The following is a 24,002-nucleotide window of genomic DNA, read 5'->3' as shown; positions in this document are numbered from 1 at the left end:
AGGGTTGGGGGCTGCTTGTTACTGCAACAATGGCTAACTAACACACTCCCTCACTTCCCTTTCCCCCTCACTCTCATTTCCGTGGGGTTGGCACCCCCACAAAGCCTTAGCAAGTGAAATTTTGCCTTGGGCTTTGTTTTCCAGGGAATCAGGTCCCTATCTTTCAGCCCCCAGGGTCCTCCATATTGTACCAAAGAAACAGTAGGTTGATTTCAAAGTCAGGAACAGCCATTCCTAGATCCTGTAGATTCCAACCGGCTTCTCCCAAGTGAGGTTTCTGCCTTAGACCACTGGGGTCTGATAGAATCATGCTACCAATGTGATGGGTTCTTCTGCCAGGTCGGCACAGGTGTGGCGTTGCTGGGACTTCAAGGATCCCTGCAGCAGCCCACAGCACCCCCCAGGGAGAGTCGTGAAACCAAACTCCAGACCAGAAACTAGAGAGACCCAGATTATGGATTCTGCACCTATTGGCCACATTCCTTCCACCCTAGGACCAAGATGAGCTCTTTCCAGAGGAAAAGGAAGGCCCAGCTGATTGTCCAGCTGGAGGGGCGGTGGGGAGGCAGTGGGCCCGGCTTCCTGTGCCTGTGGCTCCTCTTCTCACTCCCACAGGTGGCTTCTCCATAGTCCACTAAGTATTGTGTCTGCACAAGGCTCCCCGAAGTTGAGCAGGGATATGACGAGGAACTCAACATTAAACCATTTCGGATTCAAATCAGGGCTTTATTAGAATTTGGGGGGATGCTGTTGAAGGCTGTCTGGGTCTGACCTGGCTCTGTTGTTGTAGAAGGTGACTCTGGTTCTACACAAAGCCTTCCCCTCCCCAGTAAAATACGGTCATAAAAGAAACCTGACGAATGGCACTCACGTCCCACTCCAGTTTCACTGGAAGAAGAAGATGGATTTTGATAAAAGGAGATGGGCAAATTCTGAAATTCTCTTTCCAGAAGCTTGGAGGGGGACTTCTGCTCTCCTGGGGCCACCTGTGAACCTCAGACCTGGCCCAGGAGAGGGGCAGCCTTGTCCCTCTGAGGTCAAGCTATGCCATAATGCCTTTCTGGAAGACTCTGCCTGCATCAAAGGCCTGTCTCAAAGAGCATCTCCAGGAAATGCGCCGCGTGGTGCGCGCAGCAAGGGGCCGGTCCCCCGTGTGGCTGTATGCTGAATCCCTTTTGCTATTAATAACCCTGCAGCCGAGTAATTAAGCTGTGAGTACATTCCAGAGACTCATCAGGATGGATTTTTGGCTCAGATCTTCTACTTAGAGTTGTACCAATTTCAGATTTCAAGATGCTCAAACCCTCAAGATGGCTGAAGAGGGTCCCCATTTCCTTCCATCTTAGAATACAATCACCTCAGGCTCCTCTTGTGACCTTTGGCCGTTTGCTGCCCTGACTCGCTGTCTTGTGGCTATCTAACAGCTTCTCCATCTGGACAACCAAGGGGTCAGCACAGCTGGGGTGGACCTGGCCAGGATATCCTGAGCCTTCCAGCGGTCTCAATCACAGTGGGAGCAGACACAGGTCATGGAGATCAGAAGTGGCCCTTTCCCTGTGACGGTCAGAGAGGGGGACAGCCACCAAGTGCACAGCTACAGCCGCAGGGCAGGGGAAGGTGGGAGCTACTCATGGCACCCGAGAGGTGTCTCGTTGGGGAATTCACCCACGGGGCAGAGAGGCAGCAGTGTGCCGAGATGGCTTGAGAATGTGAGCACTGTCACCCCTGGGCTTCCACCCTGGGATTTGTCCCTCTGAAAATGGTACACTGGCACCCACCTCCTAGGGGTTGAAATGAGATGGTCACATATGGCCGTCAACACAGGGCCGAGCACATCCTGAGTGACCAATAAGGGTGACCATCACCATCACCCACTGTTCCAGAGCAGCTCCTCTGAGCTCCAACACTGCTCTGAGAGGTGGGTGGGGGTGGCTTTAACATTTTTTTCTACTTCACAGATGAAAAAAAAAATAAGGCCCCAAAGATGTAGGGGACTGGTTTGTTGGAGGCCAAGATACAGGTCTCTCAACCCTTCAAATTCACCTCCCTCTGCCATGCGCCCTGTTGAGCCGGCCCAGTGTGGTGTTCAGCAACTGGAGGCCACTCTCTCAAGGCGGGCGCCTCACTGCCAGTCCTTTCTCCTGTGGGGCTCAGGGAATTGAGCCTCTGTGGCGCAGTCACTGGCCTGGCCTCCCAGAGGAACGGCTTGAAGGGGAACGGCGTAGGCCACTTGCCAACTCGCCCTGGCTGCCCTCCTGGAGTGGTGAAGGCCATCCCCCACTCACTGTCTTGCAGGGTCACAGTGAGAAAAAGCGCCGGCCAAGCCGCGCTGGTTGGTGGGAAACCGAGACCATGAGACCCTTTTTTGTGTAATTGGGACTTTTCATTTCCATGCTCATGTTCCTGACAGGAGGCATGAGCATGTTAAATGCCAAACAAATTACATTTCAGATGGTTAGAACATAACAGGTAGTTCATGCCTTGGAGGCTGTTCTACTACCCCTCAGCATGTCAAGGACAAAGTAGAAGGCTGTTCTTCTATCTCAGCACATTGAGGACAAACCTGATAATGGACGACAATCATCCTCTGAAAGGTCACGAGAATTTTAGGCACCACATTGATTATATCAACTAGAACCCAAGCCCATATTTCCGGCCTCTTAGAAAACCTAATCATTATGCTTATTTTACAAAGTTCACCCTATGTGGTCTCATTTTTGGTTAAGGAAAGTTACATTATACACTTAGGAAAGTTAAAACATATAAAGATATATTCTTCTCTTTTTATAACCCCTTTTTACTTTACATAGGAATTTATGATGAGCATAGTTAATATTGGTGGAAAGTGGACTGATGTTTAGAGCTTACTTTCTATTGAGAAAGATTATAAAGATATGAGAACTAGTGCACCTTGACTGAGAAACCAAGAAACTCTTTGAGAAAGCAGCTCAACCAGTTTTATGAGAATAAATTTAATAATTAATTAAAGTAGCTTTATAAGACACAGTTTTAGAATAATGTTAGAAATATTATTTTATTTAGATTCTTAAGTTTAGAAATTCTTAAGTTTTTAGTTGTATGGGTTTCTGATGTTTTAAGAATGATTTATAAACTTTAGGATGTTTTAAATATAAGATTTAAGGGGACTTTTTTAGATGGGAATTTTAGATTAGAAATAAAGTACAAGTGTACTTTAAACTTAAAGGTTAATGATAGGTTAGAAGACTTAGAGTCTGGTTATGTAGTTTGGCATTAGTTAATAAGAAAATAGCATATCTTGAGGAAAATAGTAAATCTTGGGAAAATCTGAAAAATGTAAATTAGTGACGTATTTTATTAATGATTCTGTACTTTTATTTCTTATTTTTAATTTTTTAAATATTTTATTTTTTAGTTGTAGTTGGACACAATACTTTTATTTTATTTATTTTTATGTGGTGGTGAGGATGGAACCCAGGGTCTCACACGTGCTAGGCAAGTGCTCTACCACTGAACCACATCCCAGCCCCCGATTCTGTACTTTTAATAATTAAATAACTAAAGGGCATATACTGGAAAAATGTAAATGAATGTTACGTTTTTTTGTACCCCCAATCATGGTTAAGGAAATGTCATGTCTTGGCAAAGTTTTAAATTATTTAATCAATGATGTATTCTGAATTTCTAATGATGAGAAAAATTGTAATAAAAGATGACCCAGAGAAAGCTGCATTAGAGCCTCTCTCTCTGGAGATTGCTCTTTTCGCCGCCGCCACTCATCCTTCAGGGCTTCCTGGACCCGGCTAGGGCGGGACCCCGCACTGGAGAGGATGGGGCCGCCGCAAGCTCCCAGCAGTCCCCAAGCAGCAAGGTGGGGAGATGAAGAGGCGCCTCCTCCAGGCCTGTCCCCTGCACACCTGGGGCGGGGGCGCCCGGGGGACGTGAAGGAGGAGCAGCTCTGGAGAGGACCAGTGCGTCCCCCCACTCCTCTGCCAGCGGAATTCTTGGAACCTTCATCGCATTTGTTCCCAGCTGACCTAATACTCTAAAAAATGACTCCCTTTCACCTGACCGCTGAGAAGGACGCCCAGGGGTGAGGGCACGGTCTGCAGCCAGAGGTCCACCCCCAGCCATGAATCAGGTGTGAAGGCAGCCGAGCACCCGCCTGCACTTCCTGGGCCCGAGCCCCTGGCCGCCTGCCATCCCCTCCTCTCCCACCCTTATTTGGAGCCCCTGACACTGAGCCACCAGCAGACAGGGGCAGTTGGGCCCCGGCCAGCGGCCACCCTCTGCTTCCCGCGTGGGTCCCCGTTGCTGAGGAGAAAGAATCCCGGGGCGCGGCGGGAGATAACCAAGGACTCTTTTTTGCTCTTCTCACACCTTTGAAGTGGGGGCCTCTTGAGGCAAATCAGCAAGAATGTGGCTCGTGCAGCGGAGGATCTGGGGGGCTGCGGGAGCGGCCCGAGGCGCAGGGGCCGTGACAGCGCTGCTGGCTGATAACTTTAAAAGGGCATCTTCGGCGGGCTCCTCACTCTGCCGCTTTATCACTGCAAGTGACAGAATGGGGAGGTTCTGGCCCTGCTGCATGCTCAGACGGCAGGGGCTATAAAAACGGGAGGCGCTGGGCAGCAGAGACAGTGACGGATGCAGGCCAAGGAAGGGGAGCCAGAGAGGAGGGAGAAGAGGCAGCAAGCACCCCACCGCCCCTCGACCGCCACCAGCATGGGATCCTTCTCCGCCGTCGCCGTGAGCCTCCTCCTCTTCCTGCTGTTCCAGCTTCCAGGCCAAGCAGGAGCCAAGCCCGTGTACAGCGCCGTGTCCAGCGCAGACCTGGCGGAATTCAAGGTAGGGCCAGGAAGGAGGTACAGCCTGGCACCAGGGGGCTTTCCAGTGCTGGGCTGGTTCTTTTCCATTCTCTCCAAGTCAACGAGACCCCTCCCTTCCCCCTGTATTTTCCTTTTGTGAAGAATTTGCTAGAGCGTTTGGAGGAGAAGATGCCTTTAGAAAGTGAGGTTCCCTTGCGAGTCCGAGGCGAGCAGAATGAAGAAGCAGGGCCAGATGTCCCTGACGAGGCTTCCTGGACCGGGGAGGTCAGCCCAGACCAGAGAGATGGGGCTGGCCCCGGGCCGGACCCCTGGGACTCTGCTGATCGCTCTGCCCTCTTGAGAAACAAGCCGACGGCCCCTCGGAGCCTGCCGAGATCCAGCTGCTTCGGGGGAAGGATGGACAGGATTGGAGCCCACAGTGGCCTGGGCTGTAACAGCTTCCGGGTAAGAAGATCTGGAGTTGGGAACAGGATGGGAAGAAGATGGGGTCGCATTGCCATAGCAGTACTAGCAGGGGACTCCTACAGGAAGGGGACCAGTGAGAAGATAACTCCTTCTGAGTTTCTACCCCGACTTGGGGGGTGCCCCACAAGTCTCAGAACAATGTCATCACACTCAGCTGTAGCCTGCTGGAAAAATGCTTTAAAAAAAAAGTTACTACCACAGCATTGAACAATTAAAATACAGGGTGAAGTCCCCTTTGCTCTGCTAATTAGCAATTCGTGTTCTTTCCAGAACTGCAAGATCCTGCGGGAGCTAGGTGACAATGACAAGGATTGCTCCTCTGAGTTCAATGGAACTCAGAGATCACTAAGCTGGAGGGGGCACGGGGCGGGGGAGTAGCTGCCCGAAGGTCAAGTAAAAGGTTTGACACTGTCCTATGATGCTGACCCTCTAGTAGAGCCAGATCGCCAAGCCGAATGTCTTTCTCTTTGTAGTACGGAAGATAACAGCCTGGCCGGGCAGTCTGCAGGAGACCCTCAACCAGGGGTCTCACCAAGTTTGGTCTCATCACATTGCCACTGAGTCGGGATGAGCACACTGTTGGAGCTTCAACTTCCTGTCAACATTTCTCACATCTGATGCTAAATGTAGATCAAGTGGCTTAGCTGTGGCTCCTCTGCTGCTCCACCCCACGCGTCACTGTCAACCCCACCTACTACTGAAAGCCTTGCAAAACCAATAAACTTCAGCACCACGGACAGAAGCCGAGCCCCGGGTGTATTTTTTTTTTTTCCAGTTTCCAAGGGAGAACAATGGAGCCCAGTAGGCCATTGTCTGGAATGAGAATGCTGTTTCTTTCTTCCTCTTTCACCCCCCTTTATTTTTGGTGGGAGGTGGGGACCTCAAATTGCAGCTTCCAACCTGCTCCGCCTCCTCAACAGCCTCAGCCCCAGAACCCAGAAAGTCCCTGAGACTGAAAGGGCACTTCTCCAGACTTGCTCACATTCAGGGCATTGTTGATCGAAAATAAAACTCACAAACCTCTCCATTTCATCTCCTGGTTACAGCTACCGCAGCCGCACTCAACAGACAACACTTGCATCCCTACTGCTTATGGGTTAGAGTATTTGTTTTGTTTAGGGCACATTTAGAACAAGAGGCTATTAGCTACGTTTTATCTGATTCATTTAAGAGAGTTCACTGCGGCAGCCAAGCCAATCACCCTTCTAGCTTGGTTCAGAGCTGGCTGTGCACTGGGTTCAACGGCTGAGCAAAGTGAAGAAAGGTTTGCTGTGCCGAGGGGCCGTGAGGGGCCATCAGGGCCACCAGGGGCCGTGAGTTCCCGTGCCTTTTGTGAACTACCTACCAGAGTATAGTCTTTTCTCTTCAGGCCCAAGGTGCCTGGACTTGTGGATGGCACCAGGTGCAAGCTGCTGGGGAGGAGGCAGTGTTTTTGTGTCTACATCTGGAAAGGGTCTTATCCTAAGCAGGAAACTCCACCTTAACCAGGGCGCGGTATTCCCCTGGCCCTCTACCTGTCGCCCCAGCCACCAGCCCTCCTCTGCAGGTTCTGGTACTCTAGCGAGCCCCTTACCCACACACCTGCCCCTTGGGGCCTTATTTCTGCTGCTCCCTCCAGCCGAGGCCTGCTACCTGGGCCCCCAAGACGTGCTCCTCACCCCGAGGCTCATTGAGATGCCACTTCTTCCCTGACACCATGTGCCCAGTAGCCCCAAGTCTTTTTACAGAAACCCTTTTGTGACTATTACGCCGGGGTTTGGCGTGTGACTGTGAGTGCCAGGAGGGGAACACTCTGCAGTCCTCGCATCTTGGACGCTCATGACTGCTGGCCGCGTTGTCTTGTACAAACTGGGAAGAGGAAACCAAGTAAATGTGCCCCTGCCAGAGGGAAGGGGAGGCCCAGAGTGAACGGTGGTAAGAGGCGGGGGTGAGGGAAGAGCTCGAATCATGTCCCAGATGCTCCTTATTTGGCCTTCAAATACAGGAGGGCAGAGAAACAAGCAGCACAGAGTGACTCAGGAGGACAAGCATAGAGCGGCACAGTATCGCTCCACGCCTGGCTCAGAGGCCGGGCACCAGGGGTTGGGTTGCTAGGAGGGAAAGGGAGGCAGTCGGGCACCCTCCAGAGGTGTCGCCTGGCGAGGGAGCGCTGGCTGACTGGAACTGACCCAAAATGGCAAACACACAAGCAGAAAGTCCCTGAACTTGGAGAAGGCAGGGGTGAGGGGTGGGTGCAGGGGCCAGACTGGGCTGTCACTGGTGGCAGGGCGACTTGGGGCAGGACGCAGAGACAGTTCTTGCAAAACAAAAAGCAAGTGAACCAAGAGTAGTGACAGATGGCACTGCCAGATGCCGCCCGGGGTGGTGACATCCACAGATGCTGAGCTGGCTTGGTTCTTCTGGGCAGAGTTCTGAGGAGTCCTTCTGCGGCAAGTCCCTAAACACAACACTGGCAGGAAATGAGCACTTGGGGTGGACTGGTGTTCCTGTGAGAGAAGGACCAGAGGTGACCTGGTGACGTATGCAGGACCTAGGTGCTTACTGAGGCAGTGGGTGGCCTGATCCAGCTGAGCCCACTGTGAGGGTGAAGAGGCGGCCGGGCAGCCACAGGAGCTGAGGCCGAGACACCTCCCAGCACCCGAACACTGGCCTTTTAGAAAGAGAGGGAACAAGCTAAAAACCAGCACCCTCGAAAGAAAGAGAGCGGGAGTCAGGCTACCGGAGACAGGCAGACGTTTTACTCTGACATGTTACAGTTACCATGAGAACTTCCAAGTTCCAAAAATTCAAATAAAAATAGAATTTTACAAATTAAAAAAAATACGATTCATATACACAGTGGAATTAGCTCACGTTACCTTGTAAACAAACAGTGCAAACAGAAAGGAGGCGGCTGCGGAGGAGGGACGCCCAAGGTCAGCAGGGCTGAGGGCGGCACTGCATGTCAATACTGAGGGCCAAGTGGCCTTTCCTGAAGCCTCCTTGTTACCAGGGGCCCAGTCAGCACACAATTCTGCATCAGAACTGTCACGTGGTTGTCTGGGCCAAGCAAGATTCCATTCCCACCAGGGCAAACAAGATCGTGCATGAGCAGAGATCCCCCAAAGGGCAAAATTCCACCAGGACTGGAGACCTGTCACACCACTGCCTCAGCTAGAGGTGGAGCAAAGAGCCCCTCTGGTGACCTGATTCCCCCCTGCAGATGCCTTATCCAGGTGCCCAGCTCCGGGCGAGGCAGCTGCAGGGCTGTTAACAAGTGAGACTCTGCGGGCGCTGGTTTCTACTGCACAGAAATCCAAGGAGCAAGGCTTACGATTTCTGGTCACAAGTGGAGAAGTTGTCATCTTTGGGCTTTTCTGAGAGGGGCAGGTGCAGAGGAGTCCAGGAATCCACACGCCTTTAGGAGGCCTGTGCTGGGGGCCTCCTTGGTGGCCAGTGACTGGCTCAGGGCGAGGGAGGCGTCTGCACTCTACTATCTATTTCTGGGTTAAACTGATCAACAGAACAACTTGATGTGCTCAAGGGATGAAGTCCAACAGTGGCATCCAGACAGCCTCAGTGAGGCAGGTGGCTGGCGGCCCAGCCCTTGAGGCCTAGGGTCCCCACACTGGGCAGGGCCAGGGGGTGAGGGTCCTCTGACAGGCAGTGACTTGGTTCTCCTGCCTTGGGCAACTGGCTTAATAAAACCAGTTCTCAGTAAAAGGAAAAAATAGGGTCAAGCTCTGAGCAGCACAGTACAAAGCTGCAACCAGATGAACACACCCCGTGAAAAGTGCTCTGAGCTCCTGAACTAGTCACTGGGAGTGTCACCCCAATACACAAGCCTGCGTCCAGAGATGCTGCAAATGGAGAAGTCAACATCATTTTGGTCAAAAGGATAAACAAATGGGCAACTGGAGGGCCACAGGCCTTGGTCAGTTGGAAAAGGCCCTGAAGCCCACCTGCACACAGAATGATTCTCTAGAATGGGCGGGGCATGAGGCCGGCCAAGCCGGGAGTGACACCATGCCCAGGCTGCAAGAAGCCAGGCCCAGGGCACAGATGCCATGGGGCAATTTCATGGTTTAAAAAACACTAAATGCAAATGAACACCATCTCGAGTCCCAAAAAACAGCTGTTAGAGGGACACCTGATGGGACCACGATGCCAAAAGACATGTAGAAGTTGGAGGAAGATGGGTGCCAACGTCCCATCCAGATCTTCTGGGTCCTGGAAGAGCAGGCAGGGTGCTTCCTCTGGTCACCACTAAAGCCTTCAGGCACCTGCAGGCGGGAAGCATCTCCCCCGCCCCACCCCTGCAGCGCAGCAGACCCTGCTGAGCCCCTGTCCCTGAGCCCCTCAGGAGGATGGGGAGGTCGGCAGCAGGGGAGTGAGATGACCGTGAAGGGGAGCCACCTCCTCCTGCAAGCAGCCCCTGCTTCCTCCTACAGGAGCCTCTGAGGGACTGCCCTCTCAGGTGGACTTCTTGCCGGCTCCAGGAACAACCTACTCCCTGGGGCTCCAGGAAGAGGGTTAGTCTGGGGGGCTCTGGTTTTGATTGACTTTGAGGGTGAGTCAAGACTGAGATGGGGCCCTCTCATCAGGGAGATGGAGATAAAAACTTAGAAAATCTAATAAATGGTGGAGATGAAAGGATAGGAGACTGTTAGGGGACAAATGTGGCCTGGAAGACCTGGAGCAATCTGCAAATGGAGAGACAGGGTGGGGTCAATCTGACCCTGTGACTGGACTCCTCATCTCCAGCTGCAGTGCTCCCAGAGGGCAGGTTCTGAGGGGAGAGCAGAGCACCTGCGCATTCCCGAGAGCACACAGGTTCCCTTAGATGAACCAGAAGACATCAAGTGAGCAGTCCCAAGGGAGGAGGATCGAGTGAAGAGTCCCAACAAAGTGGCCCCTGAACACGGGGAATCTTCCGGGTGCCCGATTCCTAAACTTAGTAATGAACCTGATTTTGGAAATGGCATCCCCCGGGTGCGCCTCGACCCATGCTCCTCCCAGAGGACTAAGGCAGCAGCTGGGCTGTCCAGGAAAGCAATGTGGGGCAAGAAACTGCTCCACGCGTGCCCTGGGGATCCAACCTGACTTCCCCCTCCAGTCCTGATCTCTTGGGGCCGGGGCAGGCCTGTGCCAACACGGGCAGGAACACAGGGAGCAGGAAAGAGGAAGGTACTTGCTGAGGAAGTCGGGAAAGTCCACACTCTGATGGTTCAATGTCATCCCCAGGACCTCTGACCAGCAAAGCGTTCCACGAGACCCGGTTCTGAGCAGGTGGGTGGCCAGGAACCCCGTGCCCTAGAACAGCCCCAGCCGGCTGCAGCAGCCGGAGTGCGAGCGGGGGGGCTGGTGGTGGCAGCGAGGCAGGCTGTCAGAGGGTCTGGTAGTGCTGCCGCAGGCGGGCCTGCAGGAACTCGGACGTCAGGTTGTGCCGCGTGATGATGCCAACAATCTAGGACAAGGGAAAAGACCCAGGTCACTTGCAGAAGAAAACCCACGGCAAGGACAGCTGGCCCAGTGTGTCTGTCACCAGATGTGGAAGGAGACAGAAGCGGGCCTGATCAGTACAGGGCCAGGCATGAGAAGAACAGAACAACCATTTCACAGGCTTCCTACGTAAGAGAACTACAGCAGGTAACTAGGGCTCACAGACTCAGGGGGCAAAAGTAGCTCTTTTTAAAAAGGGTCTCAGTTGGGCAGCCGACACCTGAATTGGCCTGTCTTCATTTCCTGTATTTGTTTCTTTTAGGGCTGGGGTTTAAACCCAGGGCCTCTGCCATCTTTACAATCGAGTGACAGCCTCAGCCCTGGCATGTCCTAAAAAGGGCCTGTGCTGTAGCGCTGTCCCTTCCCGCCATGCCTGCCTGCTTCACTGGTGTGTGCAAGAGCCAGGGACCCAGAGGCTCCTGAGCCCAAGGCCCCTGCTACATCCACCTGTAACCACCACCTTGCAGAGCCACCGACAAGAGCCATTTGTTCACAATTCCTTAGAGTGATTCCCGATGTCACTGATGGTGGGTGCCCCAAAGTCACACTGCAAACTGTGTTTGAACTGGTTAATGGAGTTAGCAGTTACCTTTCAAGAAACACAGTTCATCCTCTATAAATAAACTCACATAAGAATGTGCCTCCGGACTGCTCAGAGGACGCTTCCTCTAGCATCATTCTCCAGAGGGCAGCTGGCCACATGTACTGAAAGCCTCCAAAAGGGAGGTCTGCTGTAGGTGCCTTAACTGAATATCCAGCAGAGAGGACGTGGAATGGGACAGCCATGCTACAGTGCCATCAAGACACCATGGAAGCTGTACTCGTAGTGACCCAGGAGGCTGAGGTGGGAGAGTCACAAGTTTAAGGCCAGCTTGGACAATTTAGTGAGACCCTATCTCAAGGAAAATAAAGAAGGCTGGGGATGTAGCCGTGATAGAGTGCTTGCCTAGCATGTGTGGGGCCCTGGGTTTGATCCTCAGTTCTGCCAAACAAAGTAATACCATACACAGGTGGATACCAGGTGAAAAATCAGGCTACTGTACAGAATGAACAGCAACTCTCTTTCACCAAAACTTAACATTTGGTCAATCTCTGGTCTTGCAAAAAGACTGAAGGGCGGGATGTTGCCATGGTGATGCTGCAGCAGGGATGAGGGCTTGGTTTTGTTTGATCACCTGTTTTTCTTATTCTTCTAAAAGGAAATAACAATAATTGTGTAATAATAATAATAATAAAAGAACTTCTAAAAAGAAATAACGGAAAAACTTGTGGCAATAATTACTAAGTGTGGTAGCTTTAAAACTCTCCAAGTATCCTGCTTGAAAGCCTCTCATTTAATGCTACACAGGGCCATCCCGGGTGGGGACTTGAGGAGCACAAATGGGGTCAGGATTGAAGAGAAACTGGAATGAAGAGGCACCCCCTCCCAGGGGTCTGGCCAGCAGACAGGCTACAGCATGTTGGCGCCACCTGCTGGCCACGCGGGGCCGAGGCTCATCTGCACTAGAGGGAGGGGAAAGGGTTCCCAGGCCACAGCCTTCTGCCAGCCCTCCCCTCTGCCAGCCTTCCCTCCACTGGAGGCTGAGGCAGGAGGCTGTGGCAAATTCAAGGCCAGCCTGAACAACTTAGGGAGCCCATGTCTCAAAAATAAAATAAAGAGGGCTGGAAATGTGGCTGAGCAGTAGAGCACTTGCCTAGCACATGTGAGGCTCTAGGTTCAATCCTCAGTTTAAAAAAAAAAAAAAAGTACCACACACAGGGGAACGTTTATCTTGCTATGGATTGAACAAAAACCTATGGCTTTCCTTTTGGGTTCTTTGGGGTACCCGGGAGAGCTGCTGAGGTTTGAGAAACCTCCCTGTGATCGGCCACCAGCCTGCAGGGCCACAGAGGCAGGGCCCCCGGGTCCCCTCACCAGGACTCACCTCTCCCACGGCATTCACCACTGGTAAGTGGCGCAGCCCCATTGTCCTGAACAGGTTGAAGACTTGGGAGACGTGGGTGTTGGGGGACACCGTGAAGGGCGAAGGGTTCATGTATGGAGTGACATCCTGCAGAAGAGAATGCAAAAGTCACCCACAGCCTGGACAAAGAGTCACCCTACACAGGGCAGGCCCAGAGGGACAGTCCCCTCACCACGATCATCCGGGGGTTCAGCAGGGTCAGGTCCAGGTCATGGATGTCGGGGTACCGCGGGTAGTCCTCAGCCATCTCGGCATAGGAGAGGCGCGGCTGGCTGGCACTCTGCAATCCCAACCAGGACAGTATCCTTGCACCAGGGTTGGCAGGTCACATTACAGCCCCTCCCCCTTCACATCCACATGGACAGCCAGGCCCCCTGCCCAGGGGAGGGGTGCAGAGCCCAGGCAGCAGCGGGCACTCTGGAGGGACACAGTCTGATCCAGAGTCAGTTCTCACTGGCCCTGACAAGTCACCGTGGGCAAGGCCTCTAACCTCTCTGGATATTCTTTTCTTTAGCTACAAGATACAAATGGGTTTTTTTGAAGTTCAATTGAAAAAGGTGCTAATGGCCCCTCAAAAGATGTGGCCAAGTTCTAAGCCCTAGGTCTATGAAGTAACCTTACTGGAAACAGGTCTCTGCAGATGTAATCAAGTTAAGGTGAGGTCATTTTGGCCAGGCATGGTAGTGCACACCTGCAATCCCAGCGACTCAGAAGGCTGAGGCAGGAGATTCTAAGTTCAAATCCAGCCTCTGCAATTTAGCGAGACCCTGTCTCAAAATAAACAATAAAAAGACCTGGGGACATGGCTCAGTGGTTAAGCACCCCTGGTTCAATCACTGGTACAAAAAAAAAGATAGATGTCATTCTGTCATTCTGGATTAGGGTGAGCCCTAAATCCAAAAGGTGTCCTCACAAACTGGGAGAGGACAGACAAAGGATGCCATGTGACTACAGAGGTAGGACCAGAGCCATATGTCCACAGCCAAGCCACACCAGGATGGCTAGCAGCCATCAGGAGCTGGGAAGGGCAAGGACAGGTCCTCTCCTGGCCTTCAGAGACAGCACGGGCTGACTAGACCTGGATTTTGTACTTCTGGCCTCGTCCTCTGAAAGAATAAACCTGCTGTTTTCAGGAACTGGGTTTATGGCAGTTTGACACAACAGCCACATGATAGTGACACAGGCCTTCTGTTCCCTCCGGGCCTTCCCTTAATTCTCAGTCACTGCACAGGGGCCACAAGCCTTGGTCACTGCTCTCCCCAGCTGTGATCCTGCTCCCCTGAACCCTCTCTGAGCAACTGCACCTTGCACAGCTGTCTCCACACACAGAGTGCTCAGCTGCCCTCTGGGCACCACTGATCCCTCTGGGCACCTCTGGTCCTGCACTTTCTCCAGCTGGCCCAGACCAGGCCCCGCGGGACGCAGTGTGTGCTGCCCTGCCATCTCCTTGCCAGGCTGGTCCTCGACTCCACCAGGGCCCTTGCTGTTCTGCCCCACAGGAAAGAGAGCCACAGTCTGGCCCCTCGTGGCCAAAGCCCACCCAGGAGAGTCACCCTGGAAACCAGGTCTCTCGGCGACTTTCTCGGTCTTTTCCCAAAGAAAGTGTGTGATGGGGTGGCCTCAGGTGGCACAGGGGCCACATCAAACAATACAGCTCCCCCCCAAAAAATGAAAAAGAAAACAGCAGACGAGCAGTGAGAACGGTGTTTCTTCTGACGATACGCGTAAGAGAGTTCCCTCCCGGCTGGGCGTGTGGCGCACACCTGCAGTCCCAGCAACTCAGGAGCCTGAGGCAGGAGGATCACAATTTCGAGGCCAGCCTTAGCAACTTCGTGAGGCCCTCAGAAACTAAAGGAAACCCCATCTCAAAATAAAAAATAAAAAGGGCTGGGGACGTGGCCAGTGGTAGAGCACCCTGGGTTCAGCATTAGCAGCCTCCGCGCTGAGAGGAAGGCGTTGGATGAGCATTTGGCCGGAGGGCAGTGGAGGGGGAGGGCAGTGGAGGGGGAGGGCAGTGGAGGGGGAGGGCAGTGGAGGGGGAGGGCAGTGGAGGGCGGTGGGCAGTGGAGGGTGGAAGGCAACAGAGGGTGGGTGTCTTGACCCAGGAGGCAGCTGCGGGGGCCTGGGCTCAGCTGCTCAGGGGTGAAGGCGCGACTCAGCCTTGCTCTCCCCAGCTTAGGCCCATGCTCCTCCCCACCTGCCTCCAAATCCCAGGGCTAAGCCGACACCTACCGACTGACTCTCAGAGTAACACACTCCTCGGACGAGCAAGGTGACGAGCTGGGAGCGCAGGATGAGGCCGTGGAAGGTGAGTGGGCGGAAGCGCTCCTCCATGGTCCAGTCTTCGCTCGGGGACTGGTCAGGGTATAGGTTGGGGTAGGGGGTGTATCTGTTACACAAAAACCAGACGCTGCCTAGCACACCCTCAGCAAGGCCGCTCCTCCCGAGCGCTGCGGCGGGCACGGCGGGCCTCACCTCCGCTCCAGCATCTGCTGCAGGAGGTCCTCCTTCTCGCTGGGCTCCTCGGAGGCCACGTGCTCGTCACACATGTTGCGCAGCTCACTGGACGGGTAGGACTTCATGGACTGGCTGCGCTTGCGCTGCTCGCCGGCCCGGGTGAGGATGCTGGATTTCTGTGGATGGGGAGCAGGGACAATGACAGGCTCACACAGGGAGGCCACCACATAGCAGCACTCAGAGGCCAAGCACCTGGGAACAATGAGGGTCAAGACACATCCTGACATGGGACCGAAGAGGCCTCGCAGGACCACAGGGGACTCGCTGACTTGTGGGCTTGATTCTCGGGCCAGACTCCCAGGACTGGGCCGTGGACCCCGCAGCTGGTTTTTGGTTTTCCTTTGTGGTGCTGGGCGCCGCACCTGGGCACTGGGCTAGGTGTGCTGGCGAGTGCTCTACCACTGAGCCACACCCCAGTCTCTGACCCGTGATTTCTGCTGCCCCAACATCCCTACCCTTGGAGTCAGGAAGAACACCTCAGTTTTCCAGAGGGGACCAACCCCCTCCCACATCCTGTCTTGGTGGGACTGTTAATATCTGTGCTATCCTCCTGAAACCACCAAAGCCAAGGAGGGGCACACAGACCAAGTGAAGCAGTGGGACTTGCCCTCGTCTTGGAGTCTGGGTCGGGAAGAACCCACAGGGACAGCAGCAGCACCCATTCCTCCTGGGGCTGCGAAGGGCATCATGAGGCTCAGTGCTTCTGTCCCCAGAGCACACGGCTGTTCAGCCCTCCTGTCAGTCCTGATGCTTCCATGAGATTCCCTTCTCTGCTTTAGGCAGGTCAAAGTCCCTTCTGGCTGGGCACGGTGGCTCAAGCCTGTAATCTCAGTGATTCAAGAGGCTGAGGCAGGTGGAGCACAAGTTCAAGGCTAGTCTGAGCAACCTAGCAAGACCCTAAGTAACTCAGTGAGACCCTGTCTCAATGTAAAAAATAAAAAAGGGCTGGGGATGTGGCTCCGTGGTAAAGTGCCCCTGAGCTTAATCCTCAGCACCAAAAAAAAAAGAAGGAAGAATGGACACACACCTGTGGTCTGGTGGGTGCACCTGTGCGGCCCAGCCTCCTCTCTGCCGCAGAGTGAAGACCGTCAGGTTGTCCCTCAAGTCCATCCCAGCTGGGAGGTGGCAGCACCCTAGTGTGGACACCAAGGACCCTTCTCCTCTTGGCCCTTTCCCTTACCTTGAACTTGATGTTGTTGCTGATGAGCTGGTTGCCCTTCATGAACTCCTTCTCGTTGCCCCTGTTCTCTGTGACCACGGGGAAGGCGTGGTGGACCGTGGTACGCAGGATGCTAACCAGAGACTGGATGCGGGTGTGCGGGTAGACGTAGGTCAGGTTGGGCTCCATGATGTCACTGGCTCGCAACCTGGTGGGGAGGAGCAGTCCAGCCTGATGAGAGCCCATGGTCCCCTGGAGCACGCAGTGACGGGCTGCACTGTTCTCCATGGCTGCCTGGGTCACTCGGAGCCCCTCTCCTGAGCCATCCCCAGCAGCTCCTAGAACCCAACCCATTCTGCCTGTTACACGTGTCCCCATGCCTGGAATGAACTCTGGCTTTGTCATACAGGTGAGCCTTTGTTCAACCCTTGCTTCAATTTTTAATGTCCCCTTAACACAAACCTGCTAGCTCACCCCGGGACTGACCATCCCTGCCCGGCACTCCACGGCATATTCCACATGTTGCCAGTGAGTTGCTAACTGCTAGTACTGGAACTTGAAAAGCCATCTTTGGGCCAGGCACAATGATTCATGCCTATGATCCCAGCTACTCGGGAGGCTCAGTGGTAGAAAACCCCTGGTCTCCCTAGATTCAATCCTCGGGGATGGGGTGAGGGAGGAGCTACCCTTGATAGCCTTTAGATCAGGGATGGTCTAAAGGTCAGATCAGCCCACAGCTCAAACCCAGTCTTGCTCACTCATTTACATGGTATCTGCAGCATTGCCTGCTTTAACAGAAGAGCTGGGGGTTGTGACAGAGATGCATAAAGCTGAAAGCATCTACTACATGGCCTGTTACAGAAATGGCCTGCAGACCCCTGCATTAGCCCATCAGGTCCTTGCCTGATGGGAGGCCCAAAGTATTTGTGGATCATCAGGTGGGCTCTGGGCTGACTATGCCCAAGACAATGTCTGCTGACCATACATTCTGCTGGGTGCACGCGGAGCCCTGCTGGAGCGAGCTCTACCTTAATGTGAACGTCCAACCACACTGCACACTCCATCCAGAGACCCCACTTCAAATGTAACCAGGTGCTGCAGGAGTCAAACGAGCAGGAACGGCCCTTCCTCCACGACTCCACTGTTCCTGGCCCCTGCCCTGTCCCCTGGGCTCTGCCGCCCCAAGCTGTTCAACATTCCCAAACATGCTGGGAGAACAAATGTGCTCATTCTTCCAACCCAAGAAACCTGTAACTATTTCCCACCCGCAGACCAGCCTTCCCTAGGCCCGGGAGGTGGAAGTTCTGCCGCGAGGCTGGGAGTAGAACCACGGCCTTACTTGTCCATCTCCACCTCTGTCTCCCACTCTAGAAGTGGCACACCTCGCAGGCCCACGTGGATGTCATAAATGCCTTTATTGAAAAAGTCTCCTGTCCATTTAGCCACCTGAAACACAAAGTAGAGACCTGAAAATGGGCCCTTCAGGGTGAACTTGGCCCTGACCTGAAAGGGGCCTGGAAGGGACATGCTCACCATCAGAGTGATCATAATGGGAAGTCCGTAAGTGATCTCGTTGGTGGACTCTATCAGGATGACTGTGAGACTGATGGTCATCCGGACGACCCCACCCAAGAAAGCCGAGGCACCAATCAGGGCAAAGGTCCCTGAATATATGTGGCCCAATCCGATGTAGCTGGTGAAGAAGGAAACCGAGAACATGGCTTAGAATGCCGCCAGTGTGGGAGGGCAGTACGGGGCCAGCCTCCACACCCTGCAGGAGGATCTCCATGCACGCGCACACTCACACCGTACCTCTTCAAGACATTGGCGACTAAACGTCCAAAAGCAGCTCCACACAGCAGAGAAGGCACAAACAGGCCACTTGGCACAGAAATGCCGTAAGTCCAACACGCAAGCAGGAAGTAGAGGACGAAGAACAAGCCCAGGGTGATGGGGCTGAAAGTCCCTGTGATGCAGGAACCATCTGAGTCCTGCAGCCAGGCGCCTGCTGAGGCCCAGCGACAGTCCCGGCTTCTGCCAACCCCTCAGCCCCCACCCCATCACCTGCCAGCGCTGGAGGCAGAACTCTTACCTGGTTGCCATTTTTTACAAAGGAAAAGCCCTGTCCTTGCTCCAAATGAAGGGCAAGGCTGCATCGCAGGGAAGGGGCAGCGGACACTCACCGTCCTGGTGGAAGAGCTGGAGGATGGCAGACTCTTGGGGATTGAAGAAGAGGGTAGCCATGTCATTGTAGGTATCATTGGGACAAAAAAATGTCTTGATACTTGAATTCACATCTTCTGATGTGACCTACAAAGAAGGAACCCAAGAGTCACCACCAGGGCACCACAGGGCACCCCTAATAGGTAAGTCTGGGAACAGCTTTGCCTCCAGGTGAAACAGCAGCAAAACCTGACAGACATCCAAAAGCCACTGACTGCCATGTTGAATCCTCTGGGTTCTGCAAGGGTCAGGATGAGGGCCTTCATCCAACCATGCTCCAAACCAGCAACCATGGCTCACCGTGGGCTCAGCCCTGCTTCCTCCCTGGAGCTGATCTTGTGACAGCGCTAGAAGCCAGGCTGAGAGCCTCAAGGACTGTGGGAAGATGAGGCTGGTGAGAAGCAAGTGGCTGGGAGCTGACAGGTCAGGGGAGTCACCCGACCAAAAGTCCCAACTTGGGTTCTGAATGAAAAAAGCCTTTGTGCTGGATTTTCTGCAAAAGAAACCCAGCTTGACACCAGGGCGGACAGCAGAAACCGCGCTCCTGGCTGCCTCTCCCCCGACCCCTCCTGGAGAACAGAACCCAATTGGAAAAGGGTTGTTTCTCCGCATTCGAGCCTCTTGTGCTCACCTTCATTCTGTGTGGGAAGATGAAATTCTGGCACCACCTGATTTACTGGGGGGGGGGGGATCTGTAGAACAATGTTTTGGTTTTTTAACTGATGACTACAGGGGATATGCCTCACCCCATCGCTGTCCACCTGACAGGGCCCTGTCACAAGGATTGACAAGAATACAGGTTCTCCTGGATTCAGTTCTATCAATGAGGCTACCCAGAGGCCCTTGTGCAGAAGTTAACACAATGCTAGGGACAGTCTGTACCATCCCACCAGGTGCAAGCACCGCTGGAGGCAGGCTACAGGAGGAAGAGCACAGCGCCTCCTACTGGCAGATCCTGGCATAGGAGAAATGCCTGCAGAGCCCACCATGGCAGCAGGGCACAGCACACAGTGGACAAGCCGACAGCTTACAAGTGACACATGCAGGGCTTCCCAAATCGTGTCTGGAGGAACATGGGTCCTGAAGGCTTTCCGGAGAAAGTTCTGTGATCAACTGCACTGAGAAGCACCACAGCACTTCTTAGAAACCAGCGAGCCTGCTAAGCAGGGCAGACTCCAAACCAGACGCCTCTGAGTAACTCTGGCACTCCAGTGACCTTAGGAAGGTATTTCATTTTGTGAAAATTCACCTTCCTCATCCATAGCAAGGGAATATTAACTACTCTCATGTTACATGTTACTAGCCAAAGTCAAAACCTCATATGGCCTCAGTTTCCCCATCTGTGAAACGGGGAGGATATTATCAGCATGGTAGTGGTGAGGACGTGATCAGGCTTGGAAAATGGTGTAAACATCTGGCACACAGTTACACCAGTTACAGCTGAGCTTCCACAACACTTGTTAGAATGCCACAGGCCCTAAGAAGTCCTGTATGTCCTATGATGTCCCATCATCTTACACATATGACCTATGAAAACCTGTAGATTTTAATAAGACACCTGTACAATTGCTCAATTTAAGTTTTTATAGGTGCCCTATACATAGGATGATGGGACATAATGGCTTAAAGAAACTTATTTAATTCTGGTTAGCCCTATGCTCTCTTATTTTTGAATCATATATCAATGTTACAGAACCACATTTTGGAAACCACTGTCGGGAAATGAGGCAGCCCTGGGGTTAACTAGTGACAGGGGCCAGCCAGTGTCTCCATAAGGTCCAGCGTTTCACACTCTGCAGGTCACATGCAGTCTCTGTGGCACCTTCTTCTTTTCTTACCCTTAACCTGGGGCTGCACAGACAAGCAGTTCCAAGGGCCAGTTGTGGCCCAGGGGCCTTGTTTGTTGGCCTTCATGGACTGTTCCGGGGGAAACTCCCAGGCACCCCCATCTGGAACCAGGGGCCTGAGGGGCTCTGAGAGATCTGAGCGGCTGCCCGGGAGTGACGAGAAGGTGGAGTGAAGAGCAGGCTCACCAGGGTCCAGCCCAGAGGCCAGACACGTGGCTGCTCCCAGACCCACTAGAGTGGACCAGAAGCAGGGGAAGAGTAAAGTCCCCACCCAACTCCTCAGGGAAGGGTTCTGGAAAACACCATCCCTCAAGGAGGGAAAAGAGAAACACAGGAAGGGACATGCCCGTGAGTGAACCCAACCCAGCAGGACCCGAGGAGCTAGAAGAGCTGGGATCGCACAAGCCTCCAGAGGCTTGAGAGGCTCCAGAGGCTGAGGCAGGAGGACTGCAAGTTCAAAGCCAGCCTCTGCAAAAGTGAAGTGCTAAGCAACTCAGTGAGACCCTGTCTCTAAATAAAACACAAAATAGGGCTGGGGATGGAGCCCAGTGATTGAGTGCCCCTGAGTTCAATCCCTAGTACCACCCCCTCAAAAAGAGAGTTAGGATCATGGTTCACTCTGACAGACACCCCTCTGTCCCTATGCCAGAAGGACTCATAACCATGAGGGTGAGGCAGTGGGGAGGAGGCCCTGGACGGGGTCCCTGCAGGCATGGAGAGGAGCGGTGTGTGGGGGGCTCTTGCCCTTGTGTCCTAGAGAGCAGCTCCCTCTGCGGCCTCCAGGGTCACTGGTGCAGGTGAGGACAGAGGCGTCTGGCGCACAAGCTCTCTCAGGTAAGACGACATTCCCATGTCTCCCTGAGACCTGCCACAGGTGTCGAGCGGCCAGCCTCCACACCGTGAGCTCTGAACAGGCACATTTCTCGGTTCTCCTCTGTGTACACAGGACCAAGGCAGCAGGAGCACTGTTTACCTGGAGCTGGAATGAGCCGTTACCCACTTGACTCGAAGAGGACATCTGTCGGCATTCTCCTAACACCATCGAGGCCACAAACACCACCACGGTGGTCACCAGGGACACCAAGAGGCTCTCCAAGACCCTAGGAGGCAGAGCACTGCTGTCACAATACAGTAAACAGCCTGGCCTGCAGAGCCCACCCTACGCCCGCCCACCCTCCCCGCTGTCCCCAGAGGAAATGCACAGCAGCCCCGGACTATCCACACATGTGTGCAAGCGCACACACACGTGCATGCCAAGTTTATTCCAGACACGCGAGCAAATTGTACATAAAAAGTGGGTGTTCGAGACAGTGGGTTGTCGACCATCCCCTCTCTTTGAAGAACTAAACAGTTTTCCATGCTGTCCTGAGGCAAGAGCACCTCGTGACAACCAGCCCCTCAGCAGGGCCACACTGACCCTGCTGACTTGTGTCCCGTGTGCTAGTGATGGGTCAGGGGAGGGTGGAGTCAGTGAGCACCCTGGAAATAACTAAGCCCAGACACAGCCGTCTGGCCTGAGGAGCGGGTAGGTTCACGACCTTGTTCACATTCTCGGTCTTAGATGAGGAACCAAAGCTGCTGCGGGAGCAGGGCGTGGGCATGTGACGTTCCCCTAGGACAGTGCCCGGCCCACAAGAGCTCAGGGAGCCGTGACGGGGAGACAACTGCAGATACCTGACCAGCTTGGGTTTCGGGTGCACGTTTCGCATGCGGTACTTGGCAAGCCTCTTGTTCAGGCAGTTGAACGTGGCCCCCAGGAGGCCCCCGATGACCCCCATCACGACGAAGAAACCCAGGTCCATAGCTGTCCAGAGATGACATTTTTTATCAGAGTCAGAGCACTGAGAGAAGGGGAGAGGGAGGGAGAGAGAAAGCAGAGCAGCCATGAGAACAGGAGGGGAGAGGAGGAGACAGAGCAGAGCCAGCCGAAGCCTGTGCGCGGCGGGCACAAGTGTGCCCAGAGGCTCAGGGGCGAGGTGGCCCTGCTAAAGCCGTCCTTCTCTCTGGTCCTTTACTTAAGAGCATGTTTCATGGGTCCAGTAAGAAACCCTGGGAGCAAGGACAAGACCTACCTTAAACTCGCCAAAGTTCAGCAATCCAGGGAGCTGGAAGGAGCCCCAACTTCCAAACTGAATCCCAGAACGAAAGAAGTTGAGGGTGAAGGTGGCAGACATGGAACAGAAGAGCTAGGGAACAGGGACAAAAACCAGGAACTCAATGGCGCCAGGTCCTGCTTTCTCCCCGATGGTTCCTCCTGAAACCCAGGGTGCTAACAGGGACCTCAAAACCTGGGCTGCACCCAGGGAGCTGCAAACCACTGTCCACTTCAAGGCGGAACAATCAAAATTGGGTTCTAAGACCTTGTCACTCGGCCAGCCTATTGTGGGAGACCATGCGTTTAGAGCCTCCTGGGAGCAGGTCCTGGGCCAACAGGGAAGGTAGACGCGGGGGACGAACACTCCACCTGCAGCAGGAGATGGGCTCAAGTGACGCCCGAGACCTCCCGCTTCATGTAACCGCCATGTCCCCTGCAGGGTCAGGGGCTCGTGAGGAGGGTTCGCAGCATCTGACGTGGGCTGTTTGGGGGTGGGAAGTACTGACAAGGGAGGTGCAAGAGCCCAGTTTGGAGGTCATGGCTGCTGCCACAGAGGACGCTCAGCCCATCCAAGGCCGGTACTGAGGCCCAGCGTGATGGGGCGTGCTTGGGCCTGGGTGGGGATTTCAGGGACAGCCTCCTCACCACTTTCCATGTGAGCCCCTGGTTCCAGAAGGACGAGCCCTCCTCCAGGCTGAACAAGGTGCCCCCAATCGGGGCCCCGAAAGCTGCAGCGACCCCAGCAGCCGCCCCTGCTGACACAAAGTCGCGCTTGTCTCTGAGGAGAGGAGAGAGAGGTTTTATTCAAGAAAGAGCCCACAGGCCCAGAGCACTCTTCCTGCCCATCTGTGAACGCTTCCTCTCGTTTCCCTCATGGCCACCTTCCTTGGCCACCACCAGCCAGGACTGTGGGAAGGGCAGGTCTCTGGCTGCAGTTCACCTGTGAGACGAGCACTCCCTGCATCAGACTTCCCTCAGGGCAGCGCCCCTCCACCTGGGAACAGGAGCTGCCGACATCTGTGTGTTCCACAAACTCGAGTCGCAGCCCAGTTCAGGGAGCAAGGCTGCCAGCGCTGAGCCACCTTCCCCCCAGAGCTTCATTCCAGAAAACCACAGCACCACGGAACAGCCTAGCCTCGCGGGCCACGTGTGCGGAGCAGGTGGACGACGACTGGATGTACCACGAGGAGAAGGTGGTCCGTGTGCGGAGCGGGGGCTTCTGATTCCAAGGCCCTCCGAGGTGTGCAGGTGGGTGGCACGATCCACAGCAGGACAGCTTACAACTCAGGAAGGCAGCAGAAGCTTAACTTCACCTCTTCTTTCCTGTGTTGCCTTGAAATCCTGGGCTCAAGCAATCCTCCTGCCTCGGCCCCCTGACAAGCTGGGACTACAGGCATGTGCCATCACTCCTGGTCATTAAGTCACTGGGAATACATGACATCTTGA

General features: G+C 54.1%; 2 protein-coding genes across 7 annotated transcripts in view; one reads left to right on the top strand and one right to left on the bottom strand.

Moving 5' to 3' along the window:
- Positions 1–3,722: 3,722 nt before the first annotated feature.
- On the top strand, positions 3,723–5,648 carry Nppa (natriuretic peptide A). Its single transcript, XM_078027733.1, has 3 exons — positions 3,723–4,824; positions 4,947–5,426; positions 5,541–5,648. Exons 1-3 carry the CDS (start codon positions 4,624–4,626, stop codon positions 5,646–5,648), a joined length of 789 nt encoding a protein of 262 aa, XP_077883859.1. The 5' UTR covers positions 3,723–4,623.
- A 2,338-nt stretch (positions 5,649–7,986) lies between these two features.
- Positions 7,987–24,002, bottom strand: part of Clcn6 (chloride voltage-gated channel 6) — a 31,227-nt gene continuing 15,211 nt past the window's right edge. For 2 of the 6 annotated variants that reach the window (XM_040287926.2, XM_078025293.1), the window contains 12 exons: positions 23,202–23,334; positions 22,534–22,647; positions 22,136–22,302; positions 21,435–21,561; positions 18,575–18,701; positions 18,204–18,357; positions 17,925–18,084; positions 17,731–17,837; positions 16,413–16,599; positions 15,191–15,348; positions 14,948–15,104; positions 13,381–14,502 (listed from right to left, as the gene is read on the bottom strand). In XM_040287926.2, the coding sequence (XP_040143860.2) occupies positions 14,050–14,502; positions 14,948–15,104; positions 15,191–15,348; positions 16,413–16,599; positions 17,731–17,837; positions 17,925–18,084; positions 18,204–18,357; positions 18,575–18,701; positions 21,435–21,561; positions 22,136–22,302; positions 22,534–22,647; positions 23,202–23,334 (2,044 nt within the window). In that variant the 3' untranslated portion in view covers positions 13,381–14,049. Of the gene's footprint in view, positions 10,717–10,990; positions 11,944–12,676; positions 12,803–12,887; positions 12,996–13,380; positions 14,503–14,947; positions 15,105–15,190; positions 15,349–16,412; positions 16,600–17,730; positions 17,838–17,924; positions 18,085–18,203; positions 18,358–18,574; positions 18,702–21,434; positions 21,562–22,135; positions 22,303–22,533; positions 22,648–23,201; positions 23,335–24,002 lie in introns of those variants that run through there. The other 4 variants (XM_005317463.5, XM_078025292.1, XM_021733504.3 and 1 more) reach the window with 4 other exon arrangements.

Source organism: Ictidomys tridecemlineatus, chromosome 11 (genome assembly GCF_052094955.1).
Source record: "Ictidomys tridecemlineatus isolate mIctTri1 chromosome 11, mIctTri1.hap1, whole genome shotgun sequence".
Classification (NCBI taxonomy): Eukaryota; Metazoa; Chordata; class Mammalia; order Rodentia; family Sciuridae; genus Ictidomys; species Ictidomys tridecemlineatus.
The sequence above is the reverse complement of the archived record's forward strand: the minus strand, read 5'-3'. Positions and strand labels throughout refer to the sequence as shown.

Coding starts and splice junctions, on each gene's coding strand:
- Nppa (XM_078027733.1), top strand. CDS start 4,624: ATGCAGGCCAAGGAAGGGGAGCCAGAGAGGAGGGAGAAGAGGCAGCAA. Junction 4,825..4,946: donor CAGACCTGGCGGAATTCAAG/GTAGGGCCAGGA, acceptor CCTTTTGTGAAG/AATTTGCTAGAGCGTTTGGA. Junction 5,427..5,540: donor CAATGTCATCACACTCAGCT/GTAGCCTGCTGG, acceptor TGTTCTTTCCAG/AACTGCAAGATCCTGCGGGA.